General features: G+C 40.3%; 1 protein-coding gene across 9 annotated transcripts in view; it reads right to left on the bottom strand.

The window, feature by feature from the left end:
* UPF1 (UPF1 RNA helicase and ATPase) overlaps positions 1-20,726 on the bottom strand; it is a 45,934-nt gene that overhangs the window by 13,473 nt on the left and 11,735 nt on the right. For 6 of the 9 annotated variants that reach the window (XM_070745833.1, XM_070745842.1, XM_070745822.1 and 3 more), the window contains exons 4-19: positions 18,778-18,945; positions 18,453-18,633; positions 17,536-17,697; positions 15,774-15,858; positions 15,545-15,643; positions 15,072-15,189; positions 14,814-14,973; positions 14,593-14,711; positions 12,813-12,977; positions 12,331-12,445; positions 11,892-12,035; positions 9,692-9,905; positions 9,185-9,302; positions 7,508-7,664; positions 5,746-5,888; positions 3,936-4,110 (exon numbers count right to left, since the gene is read on the bottom strand). In XM_070745833.1, coding sequence (XP_070601934.1) covers positions 3,936-4,110; positions 5,746-5,888; positions 7,508-7,664; positions 9,185-9,302; positions 9,692-9,905; positions 11,892-12,035; positions 12,331-12,445; positions 12,813-12,977; positions 14,593-14,711; positions 14,814-14,973; positions 15,072-15,189; positions 15,545-15,643; positions 15,774-15,858; positions 17,536-17,697; positions 18,453-18,633; positions 18,778-18,945 — 2,323 coding nt within the window. The remainder of the gene's footprint in view (positions 1-3,935; positions 4,111-5,745; positions 5,889-7,507; positions 7,665-9,184; positions 9,303-9,691; positions 9,906-11,891; positions 12,036-12,330; positions 12,446-12,812; positions 12,978-14,592; positions 14,712-14,813; positions 14,974-15,071; positions 15,190-15,544; positions 15,644-15,773; positions 15,859-17,535; positions 17,698-18,452; positions 18,634-18,777; positions 18,946-20,726) is intronic. The other 3 variants (XM_070745849.1, XM_070745886.1, XM_070745897.1) reach the window with 1 other exon arrangement.

Genomic DNA, 20,726 nt, shown 5'->3' with positions numbered 1-20,726 from the left:
CATGGCACCGGACCAGATTACCTCAGGGACTGCCTTCTGCTGCACGAATCCCAGCGACCAGTTAGGTCCCACAGAGTGGATCTTCTCCGGCTCCCGTCAACTAAGCAATGTCGCCTGGCGGGACCCAGGGGAAGAGCCTTCTCTGTGGCGGCCCCGGCCCTCTGGAACCAACTCCCCCCAGAGATTAGAACTGCCCCCACCCTCCTTGCCTTTCGTAAACAACTTAAAACCCACCTCTGCCGCCAGGCATGGGGGAATTGAGATCCTCTTTCCCCCTAGGCCTTTACAATTCTATGCATGGTATGTATGTATGTATGTTTGGTTTTTATATTAATTGATTTTTAATCATCAATACCAAATTACTATTGTACACTGTTTTATTGTCGCTGTTAGCCGCCCCGAGTCTCTGGAAAGGGGCGGCATACAAATCTAATAAATAAATAAATAAATAAATAAATAAATAAACAAACAGCAGACTGGCTTATATTTGCTTCTTGTTGTAGGCCAGATATTCCCCATATCCCTATTTAGTTGGATTTCTGAGCAAGACTGGTTATTTTAACATACATTCCAATTCTCTCTTTCTACTTCAGTAAACTGCCATATTCCACTTGGAGAATTCAATCCAACAACTCTCTTAATTAATAAGCAATTCTCTATTTTTACTGTCTTTCGGCAAGCCTCATTAAAATAGCACTTTAACACTTGCATGTTTTATCCGAGTTCCTTATTTCAAGATTTTCACCTTTAAGCCACACCAGTTAGTTTTAAATCTTCTCAATCAAGTTCACTGGGCTTCAAGCTGATCAGTTTTGATTTGTATGAGGTAGCCCAACTTCTAACTTGACAACTTTAAGATTGGGGAATTATGGGATTTGAAGTCCACGAGTCTTAAACTTGGCAATATTGGGAAACCCTCTTTTATCAGCTGCCTAGCTAGTCATTCATTTGCAAATATCCCCTTTTTGGTTCTCTTCCAGGGAAAGGGAAGATAAGAGGAGATGTCAACCCATGTTTCCAGGTTCTTGAGCGTCCATCTTCAGAGTTCTAGCAGAAGCACAGCGCGTCTCCCATGGATTAAGAGGATTAAGAGGAAGGGATAACGGTCAGCAGGCTTGATAAGCTTTGGAGGTTGCCGTGTCACATGCCTGGATACTGGCTTTTGGCACACAGATGATTATGAAACATGCCTATGCCTATTTCTAGCACTGGTGAGGTGGAGTAAAAGCAAATACCATCAGTGCGGTATTATTGGTGAGCTTTAGGTTGCCTGTACCCTCTTCTGTATGCCCTTGTACAAGTGGTCCTTGACTTACAAGAGTTCACTTAGGGACATCATCACTGAAAAAAGTGACTTATGACCAATGACCATTCTTCACACTTACGACCACTGCAGCATGTTCATAGTCACATGATTTACATTTGGCTGTTTGACAACAGTTCATATTTATGACAGTTGCAGTGTCCCGGGATCATGCAATCACCTTTTGCGGTCTTCTCACAAGCAAATCAATGGGAAAGCCAGGTTTACCTTAACAATCTGTCTGTCTGTCTGTCTATCTATCATGTGTCTGTCTGTCTGTCTGTCTGTCTGTCTAATATATCTATCTATCTATCTATCTATCTATCTATCTATCTATCTATCTAATCTAATCTATCTAATCTATCTATCTAATCTATCTAATCTATCTAATCTATCTAATCTATCTATCTAATCTATCTATCTAATCTATCTATCTAATCTATCATCTATCTATCTATCTATCTATCTATCTATCTATCTATCTATCTATCTATCTATCTATCTATCTATCTATCTATCGGAGCGGCTCACAACAGGAACACAAAATACAAATCCAATGATTAAAAAAGCAGAACAGTTAAAAAAGCCCTTGATTAAAAACATTGCTGCAACCCAAACAAACCATACATAAAGCGGAGCAGCCAATTTAATTACTGCAGCGATTCACTTAAGAAATGTGGCAAGGAAAGTCATAAAATGGGGCAAAACTCATGTAACAAATTTCTCACTTAGCAACATAAATTCTGGACTCAATTGTGGACCTAAGTCAAGGACTACCTATCTCTTGTACAAACAGAACTCTAGGGTGCCTTTCAAAATACATACATTTGCATGTTGAAGGATTTTTGCTGAATTTTATGTTTGACTGCTCTCTTGTCATCGGACACTAAGGAATACACATGGGTTTTGTTCCTGCTGCACTCTCCTGCATATGCACAGGCTCCACTGAAGCCTCTGGACTTCTGGTAGACCCACTGGACTGTTTTTCACTCTCCCCAGACTTCAGAGGCTTTCCTGAACCCTGGGAATGGCAGAAAATGGCCCATTGCACCAACCAGAAGTTCCTTTCTTCTGGTTGGGCCATTGGACTGTTTTTCGCTGTCCCCAGGCTTCAGGAAGGCCGAAAATCAGCTGGCCAAAAAGAAGGTCGAAAATCAGCTGCCCGCCCACATATGTGTGCTGAAGCTGACGCAGGGCAATGCTACGCGTGCCCTCAGATATGGCTCCGTGTGCCATCTGTGGCACTTGTGCCATAGCTTCGCCATCACTGGCCTAAGGACACCACTACAGGTTAGGTATCATCCTTCGCCATTTGATCTGGGGCTCAATGACTTGCAGTCCAGGTAATGTTATGTTAGCAAAGGTAAAGATTCCCTCGTGTTAAGCCTAAACTCTAGTGATTGCATCCATTCAGCCTTCTTGAAATCTCTCTTCCTTCTCTTGTTTTCTTGTCAGGGTTTGATTACTGTATATTTATTGATTTAAAAAATTTGCATAGCTTCCCACTCACTCTCAGTGACTCTGGGCATCTTATGAAAAACCAAAACCTAATATAGAACAATAAAAACAGTTAACTCCACAACCCCGTTTTTCACAACTATATGCTATTATTGGAATGAGCACTGCTTATTCTATTTTTTGTCAAGAGAAATATTATCACTCTTAATAATCCTATTTAACTTTATTATCACCTTTCCCTTTATTGCCTCTATTTCTCCAGCATATTATCCAACTTTTATAAACAGACCTCACTTTCCAACCATTCATTCAGTGAGCATTCAAAATCACAACAGCACTGAAGAAAAACCAGTCCTCTAAATTGCAGCCATCACAACTTTTTACGGTTACAAGATTGGGATTCAGTAGCTTGGCAACTAGGACATATTTACAACAGCTGCAGCATCCCACACTCACATGATTGCCATTTGCGACCTTCAGGGCTTCATCCAACAACCAAAGTCAAAGATGAAGCCAACAGGGAATTTACAATTCATGGTCATGTGACATTGTACTTAATGAATGATCACAAATGATTCTCTAATGACCACAGTCATAACTCGGGCACGGTCACATGACTTTTGATTTTATGATGAGTCACTTAGTGACAGAGTTGCCCGTCTCAATTGTGGCCAATAAGAGAAGACTACCTATATTCCTAAGCCTACAAAACCAGTCACTTTTACTTGTTTGCTCTCATTTTTACAATCAGAAAAACTACAGGTTGAAATTATTTTTTTGTATTAACATTTAACATTATTCCAGATGTTCACCCCCCCCGGTTTTTACTTTCATGAGCTCACATGCATTCCTCACTTTCAGTGAAGTGGTATCATCCATGCAACAGTTGTATATGAATTCCTACTTCGATTCTAGCTATCATTATTTTCAACCCTACCATTCTTATAATAAATGCACTACACAGGAAAAATAAACACAAAGGTAATATTGTCTTAATCACTTTCTCCAAAGTCAGTTCTTAAAGCAGTTAATTATTTATTGTAAGGTGCCTGTAGAATAAAACAGGTAGTCCTCGACTTACAAACACAATTGAGCCCCAAATTTCTGTTGCTAAATGAGACATTTTTTTTTGCAGTAAGCTCAAAAAAAGAAGACTGCTCGGCATGAAACTTACTGGATTGATAGTGTTGACCAGTTTTCGAGGCTTGCTAAACTGCATGAGGCTCTCACGAAGATTGTTCAATGGTCCCTCCACTAGGACCTTTTGCTCCTTGTAGTAGTTCAGAAGGTGATTCCAAAGAGGTTGCTTGGAGAGTGCCTTCGGATTCCCAACAATAATGACCCCATATCTAAAAAGACAAGAGGAAGACCCTATGAAGGGTTACTTGCTTACCTACTCATTCACATGTGAAGTCACTTGTTATTAATGTTACTGCAAGGATGAGTCACTCTTTCATATTGCCCATTGTATTTCCTTTAAATCAGGCAGCTAATAACTACAGATACAGTGGTACCTCTACCTACAAACACCTCTACTTACGAACTTTTCTGGTTAAGAACCGGGTGTTCAAGATTATTTTGCCTCTTCTCAAGAACCATTTTCCACTTACAAACACGAGCCTCTGAAACTGTAACCGGAAAAGGCAAGGAGAAGCCTCTGTGGGGCCTCTCTAGGAATCTCCTGGGAGGAAACAGGGTCGGAAAAGGTGGGAGGAAGCCCCCGTGGGGCCTCTCTAAGTATATCTTGGGAGGAAACAGGGCCGGAAACGGCAGGGGAAAGTCTCCGTGGGGCCTCTCTAGGAATCTCCTGGGAGGAAACAGGGCCTCCACCCACCCTGTGGTTTCCCCAATCGCACGCATTATATGCTTTTATACCGATTCCTATGGGAAAAATTGCTTCTTCTTACAAACTTTTCTACTTAAGAACCTTGTCACGGAACGAATTTAGTTCGCAAGTAGAGGTACCACTGTATATACAAATATCATATATGGAAAATGCCTTCCTAGTCAGTATCCTTTCAGGACTTTCTTTGCTCAGGCATTCCAGAAATATCACCTAAGCTGGCAATGGTAGTATTCTTTCTCCTAGTTTTAGTACGTACTTTGATTTTGTCATTTTTATAGGCCTATCATACTATTTTCTTTGTAATTCAATTTAGATTCATTCAGCACCGTAGCTTTAACACTACCTAGCTTTAATTAAAGGGTTAAATAAGGTTCAGGAGGGAAGTGTTTTTAATAGGAAAGTGAACACAAGAACAAGGGGACACAATCTGAGGTTAGTTGGGGGAAAGATCAGAAGCAAGGTGAGAAAATACTATTTTACTGAGAGTAGTAGATGCTTAGAACAAACTTCCAGCAGATGTGGTTGGTAAATCCACAGTAACTGAATTTAAACATGCCTGGGATAAACATATATTCATCCTAAGATAAAATACAGGAGATAGTATAAGGGTATAAGGGCAGACTTGATGGACCATGAGGTCTTTAAATTTAACATATTTAAATGTTTCAATCATGTCCCCCCTTTCCCTTCTGTCCTCCAGACTATACAGATTGAGTTAATTAGGTCTTTCCTATCATATACATCCTTGTCCTTTTATCTTTGATTTTGGAAATAACTCTCAGGAGTTCTTAGCTAAATAATTTTATTTATTAGATTTGTATGCCGCCCCTCTCCGAAGACTCTAAATAATAGTCTAAATAATGTACCTACTTAAAATGAATATGAAATGCAATAATAAATTGAAGTTTTTAAAAATTTGGTAGAGCATTTTAACAGCCGTACAAGTACAATTCATAGCTGCCTGAGTTAATGAACATTTTTTTTTCAAATGTTTGGCTGGAGCCAGATTGGAAAAAAAATCTTTTTAGATTAAAAAGTTGTCCCCCATCCCCACCCAAATCTGGCTCCATCCAAAACGGATAATTAAGTGATTCTGAAAGCAAAGATTCTATCTTGGATGATTCTGGGAAGCCCAAACCTTGCTCTTGTGAGGGCCACGTTGAGACGCCGGGGGTCATTCAGGAAGCCAATGCCTTGATGCTCGTTGGCTCTAACACAGGAGAGGATAATGAAGTCCTTCTCTCGCCCTTGGAAAGCATCAACACTAGCGATTTCAACTTCCTGTGAAGGGGGGGGGGGAGCAAAAGATAGAAAGATTTCTCAAAGCAAATTTCTCATTCTCCCACATTTCAGTAATGCTATAGTTATTATACACTGCTCAAAAAAATAAAGGGAACACTTAAACAACACAGTATAACTCCAATTAAATCAAACTTCTGTGAAATCAAACTGTCCACTTAGGAAGCAACACTGACAGTCAATTTCACATGCTGTTGGGAACATTCAACTTTCTACAGAACAAAGTATTCAGTGAGAATATTTCATTCATTCAGATCTAGGATGTGTTATTTGAGTGTTCCCTTTATTTTTTTGAGCAGTACAGTGTTCCCTCGATTTTCACGGGGGATGCGTTCCAAGACCGCCCACGAAAGTCGAATTTCTGCAAAGTAGAGATGTGGAAGTAAATACACTATTTTTGGCTATGAACAGTATCACAAGCCCTCCTTTAACACTTTAAACCCCTAAACTGCAATTTCCCATTCCCTTAGCAACCATTTAGATTATTACTCACAATGTTTATTTATTACAGTTTATTAAAAAAAAAATTCATTGGGCGGGAAAAAACGTTGTATAGGGAAAAAACCCGCAAAGTATTTTTTAATTAATATTTTTGAAAAACCGTGGTATAGACATTTTTGCGAAGTTCGAACCCGCGAAAATTGAGGGAACACTGTATATATTGCAGGCATACGGAACACCTCTTCAGGATTCTAACTTTTAGAGTCAGTATTTCAAAACACAGTGGAATCCCTGAAATCATCTTATTTCATCTTTAGGGATGGGGAAGTGAGTACACTCACATTACAAAATGTTTTATTTCAATAAATAAACCTGAAATGGAGGGAATGGGCCAGTTTTCTCTCACTTGTCACAAGCCATAGTCACCTTATCTCCAAAGCAAATAAGAGTTACGGACTTTAAATAGTTATCTTTTCTAGGTAAGGGGTGTTTTTTTGGTAGTTCCTAACTATGACCTTTCAAGTAAAATATTTGTTTTATTAATAAATAAATAAAATAAATAAATTATAAATAAATAAAATAAAAAATATTTGTAAATATAGTACACATACTGTATTTTGAAACAAATACATAGACCAACTTGGTTCTGTCAGAAACAAGTTTATTTCTGAAGGTAATATTACAATGCAAGTAAATGGTTTGTAACCATGGGAGAGGCTGATGTAAGCCATAATCAGCATGTAATCATGGGTTTGCTAATTATGCTGCAACCTGATTGGCTGTAACCTATATAAGGAGGAACATCCTTGCATGGGTGTGGTTTGTTAGAGTGGTTTGTTATAGTAGAGAATTGTTTCTTATAGAGTGGTTTGTAGTTTAATGGTTAGTGCTTAGTGGTTGCAGTGGTGGATGTAATAAGAGTTATATACAGTACTAGTATTGTGGATAATTTCATTTAGAGAAGCAGCTTGATAAGAAGGAAAGTAAAATATATTTTTACAAGAAACCCTGCTGCTGTGTTTTTCACTGAAGACTTCAATTAGGTATAGTGGTTAACTGTGGCTACTTGGTGGATTAACTTCCGTATGCGCAAAACTCTCCCCCAACAAGTTCCTGCAAGCCTGGGAATACAAAGAATCAAGAACGGAAAGCATAACTACCTGATAAAGCTTGGTATGCAAAGACCCACTAAACTGCATGTACTGCACCAAATATGAACGCTGGCCCTCATAGGGTGTGATGATACCAATCTGATCGGGCTTTGCACCAGCCTTCAGTAGCTTCGTGGTTATTTTTTCCACATTGGCTGCCTCTGTTCTGTAAGACAAGGGAGGAGAGGAAAGAAGAGTGAACTCAATTTCTTATCTAAGCTCGTAGAAAGTTTGCATGTTTACTCAAATAGGCAAGTATTTTCCCAAATATTAAAATGAGAAAGGGACGAGATTTTATTTATTATATTTTCCCTCTTTTATTTTACTTTACTTTATTTTTATTTTATTTTACCGTATTTTCCCCAGAACAATCCTGTGACTTAAGATGGGATAAGAGAGAGGAAGAGGTCCAAAATCATTGGCTTTCATGCCTAAAATAGGTTAAGCCTCAGTGGCGCAGTGGTTAGAGTGCAGTACTGCAGGCTACTTCTGCTGACTGACTGCAATTTGGCAATTCAAATCTCACCTGGCTCAAGGTTGACTCAGCCTTCCATTTTTCTGATGTCGGTAAAATTAAGACGTAGACTTTTGGGGGCAATAGGCCAGTGATGGCAAACCTTTTTTTCCTCAGGTGCCAAAAGAATGTGGGTGCGTGCTATCGCGCATGCGTGAGTGCCCACACCCATAATTCAATGCCTGGGGAGGGGGAAAACAGTTTCCCCCTGCTCCAGAGACTCTCTGGAAGCCAGAAACGGCCTGTTTTCTAACTTCTGGTGGGCCCAGTAGGCTCATGTTTCACCTTCTGCAGACTCCAAAGGCTTCCCTGGAGCTGGGGGAGGTTAAAAACACACACACACATCCCCCAAGAGGCTCTCTGGAAACAAAAAACGCCCCCCAAGCCTCTGTGTGAGCCAAAATTCAGCTGGCCAGCACACAGATGCACATTGGAGCTGAGCTAGATCAACAGCTCACGTACCACCAGATATGGCTCCGCGTACCACCTGTGGCATTCGTGCCATAGGTTTGCCATCACTGCAATAGGCTGAGAGGGCTGTAAAGCAGTATGTAAGTCTAAGTCTTTCTACTAAATCTGCACTTCTATTCTACTAGTTTTTCTCATCATTCCTTTCACCCATTTCCTCCCATGTTGACTGTATGACTGTAACTTGTTGCTTATATCCTAAGATTTTTATTAATATTGCTTCTTCATTGCTTATTTGACCCCTATGGCAATCATTAAGTGTTGTACCACATGATTCTTGACAAATGTATATTTTATTTTATGTACGCTGAGGGCATATGCACCAAGACAAATTCCTTGTGTGTCCAATCACACTTGGCCAATAAAAATTCTATTCTATTCTATTCTAAGTGCTATTGCTATTAAAATACACATTCTCCTGCCCAAGGTTACCCACCCAGCTTTCATGGCTAGAACTCAAGAGTCTCCCTGGCCTCTAGTCCAGCAGTTTAACCTAATCTAACACCTTAACCATGAGACCAAACTGGCTCTCGCTGTTAATAATGTTAATCTTTATCTACTGACTTAACCACTTGCTCCTATTTCTGAATAGAGGGACTCTATTTAAACTTTAAAAGAGAGATGTGCCTTGCTTGGCCTACCAAGAAATCAACTGAACTTCTCCCCTTCTTTCTCACGTATTGACTGCTACTGATCTTTTTTACCTGTTCAAATAAGAAGTGCCAGAACTTGCAATTTCTTCTTGCCCTTGGGTCACGTAGAAAAACATGGGCTTGTCTGGCTGGGGCCATTGGAAGTCAAACCCCTTCTTCACACGGTCTGCTGCAGGAAAGATGGGACTCATTCGTCAGTATAAAGGTCTTCAGTGAATCCTATTTATTTTGATTAAAATGGAGGTTTTTTCAATCTCAAAGAAGCACCTCGGCTGCATCAACCCCCTCCCTCCAATAATCAACTGTATCCCAAGGTCAATACCCACGTTTCTCAATCGTGGGAACTTTAACAGGGATGAACGTCAACTGACAGCTGGCTGGGGAATGCTGGAAATTGAAGTCCACCCCTCTTAAAAGTTTCCACGGTTGAGAAACGCAGGTAAATACAATTGACAGAGATGCTTCTTGGATACTAAAGACTGCCCAATACACCTAAATTGCCTGGAATCTAAACCCCCTCTCAACAAACATCCAAAATATTAAAAAAAAACCATTTACCTGCAGTGACACCATTCTGGAGAGACCCTTCATAGAAGATGTTGGAAGGAAAAGCACTCAAGGCCGGGTGCATGCGGTACTGGACTTGCAGGCGAATGGGCCGAATGCCCAGCACCACCAGTCGCTCAAAGAGGGACTGCGACAGGCCGGCTTTAGCTGCCTTCTTGCACATTACGACAGGGCCGAGCTGGCAATGATCGCCCACCAGGATCAACTAAGAAGAAACAGAGATCCGGTCAATGCACGCAACACACCTGCCGTCTGCAGAAAGCCTAGATACTGAATATCAGGTGGCAAATTGAAAGGCAAGGGCTGAAAACAGCTTTGAATGGTCCATGTTTCCAAGCGGTAACTAGGAAAGGGAGGAGCTTCTTTTCGTCTGCCTTTTGATTTACAAGTGGTACTCAATTTCTGTCCACAACAGAGACCAGAATTACTTCATACAGTACTTCCCTGCGACCAATAAGGACCCACAGAGTTGGCCTTCTCCAGGTCCCGTCTACCAAACAATGTTGGTTGGCAGGGCCGCAGGGAAGGGCCTTCTCTGTGGCAGCCCCGATGCTTTAGAACCAACTGCCGCCAAAGACTCGTACTATCTCCACCCTGCCAGTCTTCCGGGAAACAGTTAAAACCTTGTTTTTCCTGCCGGCCTGGGGCCGTTGTCTCCTTGAGGCAGCCATAATTGAGAGTATGCATGCTTTGTAGGGATATTAATTTTTATAGTGTTTCTACTCTTGTTTATGATAGTAGCTGTACTGTATATTATTTTTATTACAAGCCGCCCAGAGCCCATTTGGAATTGGCCGGCATGTAAATGCTACAAATAAATAAATCAATAAATTTCCACTGTTAAGAAAGGTGGCTATTAAGTGAGTCACAGACTTTTCTGTTACAATATTAAGCAAATCACTGCAGGTGTTAAAGTGAATCATTCAGCTGTTTCAGCAAAATCTGGCTCCCCCTCTCCCCAGTCCGCTTTGCTTGTTGGAAGGCAGCTGGGAAGGTCGCAAATGGGATCACATGATCCTGGGAGTGACTGCAACTCTTGTGTGAGGTCCAGAAATATCACTTTCTCCCCGTGATGTTGTAATTTTGAAGTCATTAAATTAATAGTTGTAAGTCAGCCAATGCCTCAGCCATTGATTATATGGCATTCTCCTATGCCTGTTTAATCTCCTGATTTAGAGATACAGAGTCACCTTAGTGCAGACACGGGCAGCATATAATTTTTTAAAAGAATAAGCTACTTATTGTTCTTCTCCTACAACTGTAGGAGGGGCGGCATACAAATCTAATAAATAATAATAATAACAACAACAACAACAACAACAACAAAACAACCATCTGAGTTCTACCATAGCTTTTAGGTTTTTCTTCTCCCCTTTCTATCCAGTTTCATACTTTTTTTCCAGACTTCATCCATTGCCTCATTCTGGGTTCCCCTTCTAAGCCTTCTCAAGCAGCACACCAAATTTTAGTTTAGACAGAAACTTTAAAACACAATAATCTAGTATTTGCATGTGAGCAACTGTACATTGTGCCTCCATATCTTTAAAAAATCTCCATTTCAAACCAACTGAATTCTCTTCCTGAAGCTTCACGCAGGCCCCCATTTGAAAAACAAAAACAAAACCCACACACATAACCAACTTGCTCAGTGCAAAAAAAATTCAAAAGGAAAAGTACTCAAAATAAAAATATGGAATTTCCAAATATTTACTCAAAGTTCTTAACTGCCTATCTCCCTCGCAGATAGGCTCTGGGAGATATACAATTTATTCATGGCAATACTGAATTTTATTTATTTATTTATTGGATTTGTATGCCGCCCCTCTCTGTAGACTCGGGGCGCCTAACAACAATAAAAAACAGCATGTAAATCCAATACTAAAACAACTAAAAAACCCTTATTGTAAAACTAATCATACATACAAGCAAACATACCATGCATAAATTGTAAAGGCCTAGGGGGAAAGAGTATCTCAGTTCCCCCATGCCTGAAGGCAGAGGTGGGTTTTAAGGAGCTTACGAAAGGTGAGGAGGGTGGGGGCAATTCTAATCTCCGGGGCGAGTTGGTTCCAGAGGGCCGGGGCCGCCACAGAGAAGGCTCTTCCCCTGGGCCCCGCCCAACGACATTGTTTAGTTTAGTTTAAGATTTAAAATGTTAAAAAATGTAATTTTTGAAGCAGCCCCAGCCTACCTGTTTTGCCCCAAGAACAACAGGCACCATGCACTCTGGCTCAGTGGCCTGTGTGCTTTCATCGATCAAAATGGAACGAAACTGCATTTTAGCAAGTCTTGGGTCACCGGCTCCAACACAGGTGCAGCAAATGACATCTGCATTCTAAGGGAGATAAAACCACAAAGTTTCAGGATTGTTGAACATATGGCACTGCTACTACCAACTGCTCCCCTGACTCTCTATACTAAGCTACGATACGGCTTCCTTGCTTTGCGTGCTGTATCCACCAGGGTTTAATTGCCGAATAATGTTTGGAGATAGGATCACTCTTCGTTTTTTGCTGCTCTGAAGATGAATAAGGACACAGCTCAACTACCTGCATCAGGGCAATCTTGAACACAGAGTATCAAGTACTGTGAGGAACCAGGGCGGCAGCTAGGTACAAGGAAATGATTACCATTAGCAATTCCCGCTCAGCTGTCCGTTTAAGTGCTCGGTAGCGCTTCTCATCAGCGGATGACAGCTCCCCAGTCTCATCTTTCAGTTGCTGCAGTTTCTGGAGCTCTGGCATGCTGAGAAACAAAATACGGACTACTTAGGATGCTGTAAGTGCAGGAAATGTTACAATTATCCTTGCTTCATCAAGCTGCAGCCTGCTTTTAAGGTATCACAATTCAAAGGTAACAAGAACAAACATTGAGGCATTAGCCACAACAGGAAACAAAAGCAGTATTAGACAAAAATAAATGTGAACTTCTGTCTCAAAGTTAACCTGCAGACACAAAGAACTTCATTCCTTTTAATAAACTCAAACCTAGAGCAAAGAACTCTTAGCATAATGTCTAAAGCTTAAGGTTGTGGAAAATATGAAATTATGATCCATCAGAATGAATGCAAAAATAAAAAATACCGGCGAGACCATTTCCAGTAACAACTTACCTATCCATATTCCTGATCTGGTTATGCAGGGCTAAGAAAGAGACAGGTGAATCAATGGCTTCGCGGCTCTTTGCACACAGGCGCACCACCTTCAGCCCCGTCTGATGTATTTTTTCTGTCAGCTGGTCCACAGCAATGTTACTTGGGGCACAAACCAGCACAGGCCTTTGAAAACAGTGTAAAACTCTAATTAGATGAAAAACTGAGAGCAAGTAATTCCATCCAACCAAAACCTCTTTTATTACATTTGAAATAGGGCTTGGAAAACTGTAATATTAATGCAAACAAAGGGATAACAGAGATTACAAAAAACAGATCTGCCAATATTAGCTTTTCGCCCTGCCTTTATTAATTCATAAATAATGCAAGGCAGCAAAAGTATATCCTATTTCTTCCTCCTTCTATTTCCCCCACAACTATCCTGTGAGATGTGCTGACAGAGGGACTGGCCCAAAGTCACCTGGTCAACATTCATGCCTATAACGGAACCAGAACTCACAACCAGAATATCTCCGGGACCGCCTTCTGCCGCACGAATCCCAGCGACCGATTAGGTCCCACAGAGTTGGCCTTCTCCAGGTCCCGTCGACTAAACAATGTCGTTTGGCGAGTCCCAGGGGAAGAGCCTTCTCTGTGGCGGCCCCGACCCTCTGGAACCAGCTCCCCCCTGAGATTAGAACTGCCCCTACCCTCCTTGCCTTCAGCAAACTCCTTAAAACCCACCTCTGCCGTCAGGCATGGGGGAACTGAAATATCTTCCCCAGGCCTATACTGTTTATGTATGGTATGTTGTGTGCATGTTTTTGTTTTTTAAACTATGGGTTTTTAGCTTTCTAATTATTGAATTTGTATTAATTATTGCTTTCTGTTACTGTTGTGAGCCGCCCCGAGTCTGCGGAGAGGGGCGGCATACAAATTTAATAAATAAATAAATAATAAATAAATAAACTTCCTGATTTGTAGGCCAGCTCCTAAACCAGCACACATGACTGGCTCTTATTAAAGACAGCACAAGCGTCCACAATGAAGAGTGACAGATTTATGGTTGAGCAAAAAAAGGAACTACAGTCTTAGCCAGTGTTCCCTCTAATTTTTTGGGGGGTGGGCGGAAAAGTATAGTGTCTGAGCGGCAGTCCCTTCGAGACTGGGCGGCACAGAAATATTAAATAAACAAACAAACAAATAAATAAACAAACAAACAAACAAATTAGAAACCCACCCTGTTTTGCCTCAGAGAATTTCAAAATAAAATACTGTACTGTGTGTCTATAACAGTGAGCTCATAATAGGGCAACTCTATCAATATCAAAATGCCACTTAAATAGTTGAGCTACTTTCAAACTAGATTTTGATTTTCTTTCTCTCTTCCTTACTCCCATTCTTTTTCTTTTTCTTTTCCTTCCTCTCTTTTTTCTATCTGTTTCTCTCTCTTCCTCTCTCTCTCCTTCCCTCTCACTCTTTCCCTCTCGGCTTCTGGGCAGGTTTGGAAAAGTCTGAGTTGATGATGATCTTTAAGTGAGCGATTGCTCACTGCTCAGCTTAGAGGGAACTATGGTCTTAGCCCATCTCTGACTTCTTAACAGTTGCTAAAATCTGGAAAGAAACATTAGACTTTTTGAAAGTTCTGATAGGGTGTCAGAGATGGCAGCTGCATGGTCAAAGTCCCAGATCCTTTTACCAGTGTCACATCCACATTCCAAAGGACAAACCTTTAATCACAGATTGCAGTAAATCTATTCTGCCCTCTGGGTTGTGAGCTGACGTGCCCTTTCTCTCTTACCCATTTCCTTGCCTTGCCAGGTGATACACAATTGTGGCTGATGTCACAGTCTTGCCTGTGCCAGGGGGCCCCTGGATAAGACTCAAGGGACGCTGCAAAACAGTCTTCACTGCATACACCTGAGAACAAAGTTAAAGAAGACCGTGAAGTCAAGCAGATTGCAAACCCAACACCTGAAACTCTCATTTCAATTCCTGGATTTGCTGTGGAACAGGACAAACCTGAGAATGGTTGAGATCCGGAAGTCCTTGAGCTGTGAAGCGCTTTGGCAACTGACATTTAATTATAACATCTTCCACCTCATGACCCAGAAGTTTATGATAGATGTAGCCAGAAACTGATGTTTCATCCACCGCAAATGTTTTTAGCGCACTCTGCATTCTGAAAAAGAGAGGCACACGTGTGCACTTTGGCACTGTCTCCCCCACCCCCCAAAAAAAGCAAAATCAAGAGCTATCCCTAAATAAAACTCCACCAACCTATCAAAGGATGTTGATTTCCATACAAAATCCACTTGGAAATTGTGAGTCACTTCCACAGGAGCACCGACACTACTTCTCAACTCAATGGCAATTTCATCACCGTAATCTACAAAAGCTTGTTAAGCAGTAATTTCAGGAAAATCTAAGGCACTATGTGCCTTCTCGTTGCTGCACATAGATTGGTACATAATGTTACAGAAGTTTACCAACCAATAAAATTAAGTTTATTTAATTTATTTACATGAAGGCTCATAGTATACTACTAGAATCTGCTACCACTATTAATGGCCTGCAAAGATAACCAGGGAGGGAATTATGGGTAAATTGAATGTTAACAGAGACAAAACTAAAAAGTTAAGCAAAAAGATAGTTATTCATAATTACTGCAAAAATCTGGCAGTAAATCCATTTGCCAGCTAGTACATTCTCATTCTGCATCTTCCTCCATCTTGTGGAATTAAAAAGGATACTGTCAGGAACTTTAATCACATGGCCAATTCCTTTCCACAGTGGGGCCAGGTCCCCTTTGTATCTCAGGCAGATCTCATCCCCTTGCATCAAACGCATATCTGAGGAGACAGTAAATAACTTGGAATATTTTTTGAAGATAGCACTATATTATGGTATCATCTGCCTACTGATTTTTATTAACCCAGTCTACTATTTTAAACTTATTGATATTGCTAATTCCAGTCTTACCTGAATCAGTCTTTGGCAGGGTGAAGTAAGCAATCCTTTTCTTGTTCAAACCAAGATCCCATCTCACAGTAATGTTGTCTTGAGTCTAAAATAAAGATAAGTAATTCTTTGCTTTTTGATTATTTAACTAAAATCAAAGCTGATCTGGCCTTTTAACTCCTATTTTATTCCAGTGGATCGATCACTTATATAAACAGATTTGTAATTGTCTTTGCTGACTTTTTTGTAGAAATATGTTCAATTCAGTGCTTCCTGGAAGATTTAAAATGCATCGGTTACAACAGTGGTTCCCAACCTTGGCAAGTTGAAGATATTTGGACTTCAACTCCCAGAATTCCCCAGCCAGCGAATGCTGGCTGGGAAATTCTGGGAGTTGAAGTCCAGATATCTTTGAGTTGCCAAGGTTGGGAAACACTGGGTTACAACAATACTAAGGGGACTGATTAATCTGATTAATTCAGTGGAGTTGTTTCTGATTGGTAGACAACTGTTTTTTTCCCTATTCACCATCTAGTTGTTGTCTCATATGATTATTGCAAACACACAGAATCCACATGCAGCTATAGAACTATCAGACCGCCCACTTCTAATCTATTAATAGCCCACCTATTTTGCCAGATTATATTTGCTGCCATGCCTGTTGCTTTCTACTGAAGAACAATACATGCATATATCACTCTCTCTGTACTCAGAGACTTTAAGATAGAACAGAATACAAATTCAATAATTCGGAAAAAAATCTTCAAAGAATGCAGAATAACTCTCACAACAAATCACTTATTGAAAGCAGCTCAACTTTAACAAAAATAATCTGTAGAAAATATAACGCTGATGCTACCAATAGAAGCCCATGTATTCATGATGCTGAAATGGACATGTAATCATTTACAATGCCCAGTGCAAGCAGATATGGTTGGTAAATCCACAGTAACTGAATTTAAACACACCTGGGATAAACATATATCCATCCTAAGATAAAATACAGGAAATAGGATAAGGGCAGACTAGATGGACCATGAGGTCTTTTCCTGCCGTCAATCTTCTATGTTTCTAAGTTGACATATCCATCTATCAGGCTATAAGTTTAAAAGTACTTGCTGTATAGTCAAAGCTATTATTTTCTTAGCAGTAATGTTTGGCTGTGAGATTTGGACCCTAAGGAAGTGCAGAGCACCAAAGAACTGATGCTTCTGAACTGGGGTTTTGGAGAAGACTCTTGAGCGTCCTTTGGACTGCAAGGAGATGAAATCAATCAATCCTAAGAGAAATCAACCCTGACTGTCCTTTGGAAGGACAGATACCGAAGCTGAAGTTCAGATGCTTTGGCCACTAAATTAGGATTCATTGGAAAAGACTCTGATATTGGGAGAGATGGAAGAGAAAAGGAGAAAGGGGCAGCAGAGGAGGAGATTGTTAGATAGTGTCATTGATGCAATGAACATGAATGGAGGCAAACTCTGGAAGAGGTCATGAAGAATCGGACATAACTTAGTAACTAAACAGTCTTCTGCTTAAAAATTATATCGGAGAAACATAGTTAAGTACCCAACACCAACTCCAGAACTGAATGACTAATGGAACTATGGATACGGTTCAAATGCTTTAAAATATTTGTATCAACTATATTTCAAATGCCTTCCAAACTTATGAATTATAGTGTCTTTCAGAAGCTTACTCTCACAACCTCTCCTACCACGAGCATACTGTTCAGTTTCACCAATCCAAATTATTTCAAGGGGTTGCTTCCTTTTATCCATTTTACCTGAGATTCCTTCAATTTCTTGTCATAGTCTGCTTCAAGCTTGACCAGAGGACCAAAGATGTTCTGGTACTGATAAGCATCTTCATATCTAAGGAGGACGTGCTGTGGCTCTTCATCAACCCCAGGCTTTTCCAGGTCCTCCAAAGTGGCAGATGGGTTCTCCTGCAATCACAGACAACGGGATGCTAAACCCAACTTCTCCTGCTGGTTTCTGGGAATCCTTTCAAGATGAGGGAACTAAATACTAGGAATATCTCATCACATATTTTAAGTCACAAAACAATGAAATGCAAAGCATGACCATTTAAATTACTAAATGTAAGGATACCGCAAATAATAACAGACCATATTCACCTTCGGTCAAAATAACCCAGAAATCCTAAGTATATACTATGGGAAAGAAATACTGTTGTAGAGATTGTGCAAATTCCGCTCAATTTACATAATTCATCTTTTGTCAATTAGGAGGAAGGTATGAATCTAGACAAAGCTTCAACCCCCAACAATTGGTCATCTTATTCAACCACCTTGCTGGCTTTAGTATTCAAAACTTTAGGAGTATCTTCACAGTTAAAAAACTTGATTTAGAAAGAAACCAAGGATACTCAGGAAGCTGAATTCTGAATTGAATATTGTCTGTCTGTCCCAAATATATCTGCTTATGTCTAGATGACATAAGAACCTAAGAAGAGCCATGCTGAATTAGGCCAAAGCCCATCGAGTCCAGCATTCTGTGTTACACAGTGGCCCACCTATGTACTATGGGGATCTTGAGTAGAAAGAGGAGGCAAAACCCTCCCTTTCCCTTGACCCCCAACAAACGGTACCCAAGGGAATCCTGCCTGCCTCAACCAACATAGAGACATCTTCTAGCTCCCGTTTTATCTCCATGGACAGCCTGAATCTCTCAAACACACCTTCCACAGTTCTTCTAGTTTGTTAATTTGCTGAGCTGTGATCTGCCGGGCCCTCAGTTGTTCCTGTTCTGAAGGAATTTTGACTAGCCAGGAAAGGAAGCAGCGATCCTGAATCAATGGCTGCCACTGTGAGCTGTCCCAATTGATGTCCTTTAAGCTGCTCTGGCTGGCACAAGGCTGCCTGCACAATCAGGATACGAGAGAAGTATATTAGACAAACACAAAAACCATTACTCAATTAAAAACTACATTAAAATATATACTTAATAGTTTCTTGTGATCCTCATTCAAATCATTTATTTCTAAAAAGCAACAATTCTCTTACCTGCATAACAAAACAACCACGGAGTCAGCTTTGGCTGGGATGAAACCAAGAAGAAACACATTGCGACAGCCACAATTGTAGCATTCCAAGACGGTCTCGCCCAGAGGACCATCCTTATGAAGAGTCACTTCTTTGCACTTGGCTCTCACAAGATGGTTCACAATGTGACTGACAAAAGACAGAAACATTGCAAAAACAATGATTTTTGCACAACAAAAGTTTCCTTTGAAATGTAAACACAAAACCCCTTATTCATACTGGAAAAACAAAATGAAGTGCAATTCAAAATAAAAGAATTGGAAAGGACCTTGGAGGTCTTCTAGACCTACTTCCTGCTTATGCAGGAGACTCTATGCCATTTCAGACAAACAGCTGTCCAGTCTCTTCTTAAAAGCCTTCAGTAATGGAGCAGCCTCAACTTTTGAAGGCAAACCATTCCACCAATGAATTGTGCTGTTAGGAAACTTCTCATTAGTTCTAAGTTACTTGTCTCCTTGATTAGTATCCATTGTTTCTTGTCTTGCTTTCTGGTACTTTGGGAAATAGGTTGACCCCCCCCCCCCTTTCTGTGTAGCAGCCTCTCAAATATTGGAAGATTGCTATCATAGCACCCCAGTCCTTCTTTTCAGCAGACTTTCTTCTTTTCACTAGAATTCAAGTAAAGAGGATATTATCCTGTCTTTGTAATTTTTACGAATTAACTCAGGGCAGCAAATAAACAGTGGAGTTAGGTAACCCATCCATTCTGGGTAACACTAGAAACAATGTGAAGGTCTTACTGAACTTCCTGGCAGATAGGACTATATCAGCAAAATATATCAGTCAGCTGATTCTCCATGTTCTAGTCCTGCTTTACCCATGAAAGCCAGCTGAGTCAGTAACACTCTCTCAGACCAACCCACCTCACAGGGTTGCTATTGTGGGGAAATAGAAGTGAGGGGTATACTGGATATTCAACACCTTGAGTTATTTATAAAAATAATGCCAGAATATAAACAAACAAAATGTGGCAGGTGAAACCTTCCAGAGATATACTTTTCCTCAGGTGCTTTTTCACTACCACCATTCAAGTCAGATTATTTAACAGAATTTACTTGCAAATGCCTTTGGAAGTAGTGCATAATATTTATTTATTTGTTTGTTTGTTTGATTTGTATGCTGCCCCTGTCCGAGGACTGGGGCAGCTCACAACATATCAGAAACAATATAACAAATACATCTAAAATCCAATTAATATGGCTAAAAAGACTTTAGAAACCTCTAATATGATTTTAAAACATTCATCATCATGCATAATGCAATTAGCTCAGCTGTTCATGGAAAACTAGCAGCTAAACTGTGTGACACCTAATGCAGTATCAATTGCATTGGTTATCCATGTATCTTCAGACCCAATTCAAAGTTTTTGATCTTTAGAACCATAACTGCCTGGACCCAGCTTACTCAGGCCATCTACATTTGTATCAAGTGTCTTGCTCTTAAGAACCTTCACAAAGGCCCTTGTAGAGTGCTAATACTAGCAATTTGATAGCGTTGAAAAAAAGAGGCTTTTTAATGTAATTCCCATGCTCTAGTACAAACTGGTATGTTCCCCCATCTCTGCAAAGTTTTCAATAGTTGCAAAAAACTATTTGCTTTGTGTTGTTTCTTGACTACTACATGATACATATAGTCTGTTAAGTTGCTAATTTTAACTTGTTTCATGACACAAGTGATCACAATTGGGTCTGGAATTATTAAATGAGGCAATTGTTAAGTGAGTCATGCTCAATTTTACCACCATTTCACTATGGTCTTTAAATGAATCACAGTTATTAATTCAATCCAGCTTCCTCCCTAGATTTGCTTGTCAGAAGCCAGCTGGGAAGGTCACAAATGGCAACCTGACCTGACATGTTGCAACTGTCATAAATATATGCCAGTTGCCAAGTGCTCAAATTTTGATTAAG

The sequence above is a fragment of the Erythrolamprus reginae genome, chromosome 1, assembly GCF_031021105.1.
Source record: "Erythrolamprus reginae isolate rEryReg1 chromosome 1, rEryReg1.hap1, whole genome shotgun sequence".
Lineage (NCBI taxonomy): Eukaryota > Metazoa > Chordata > Lepidosauria > Squamata > Dipsadidae > Erythrolamprus > Erythrolamprus reginae.
The sequence above is the reverse complement of the archived record's forward strand: the minus strand, read 5'-3'. Positions and strand labels throughout refer to the sequence as shown.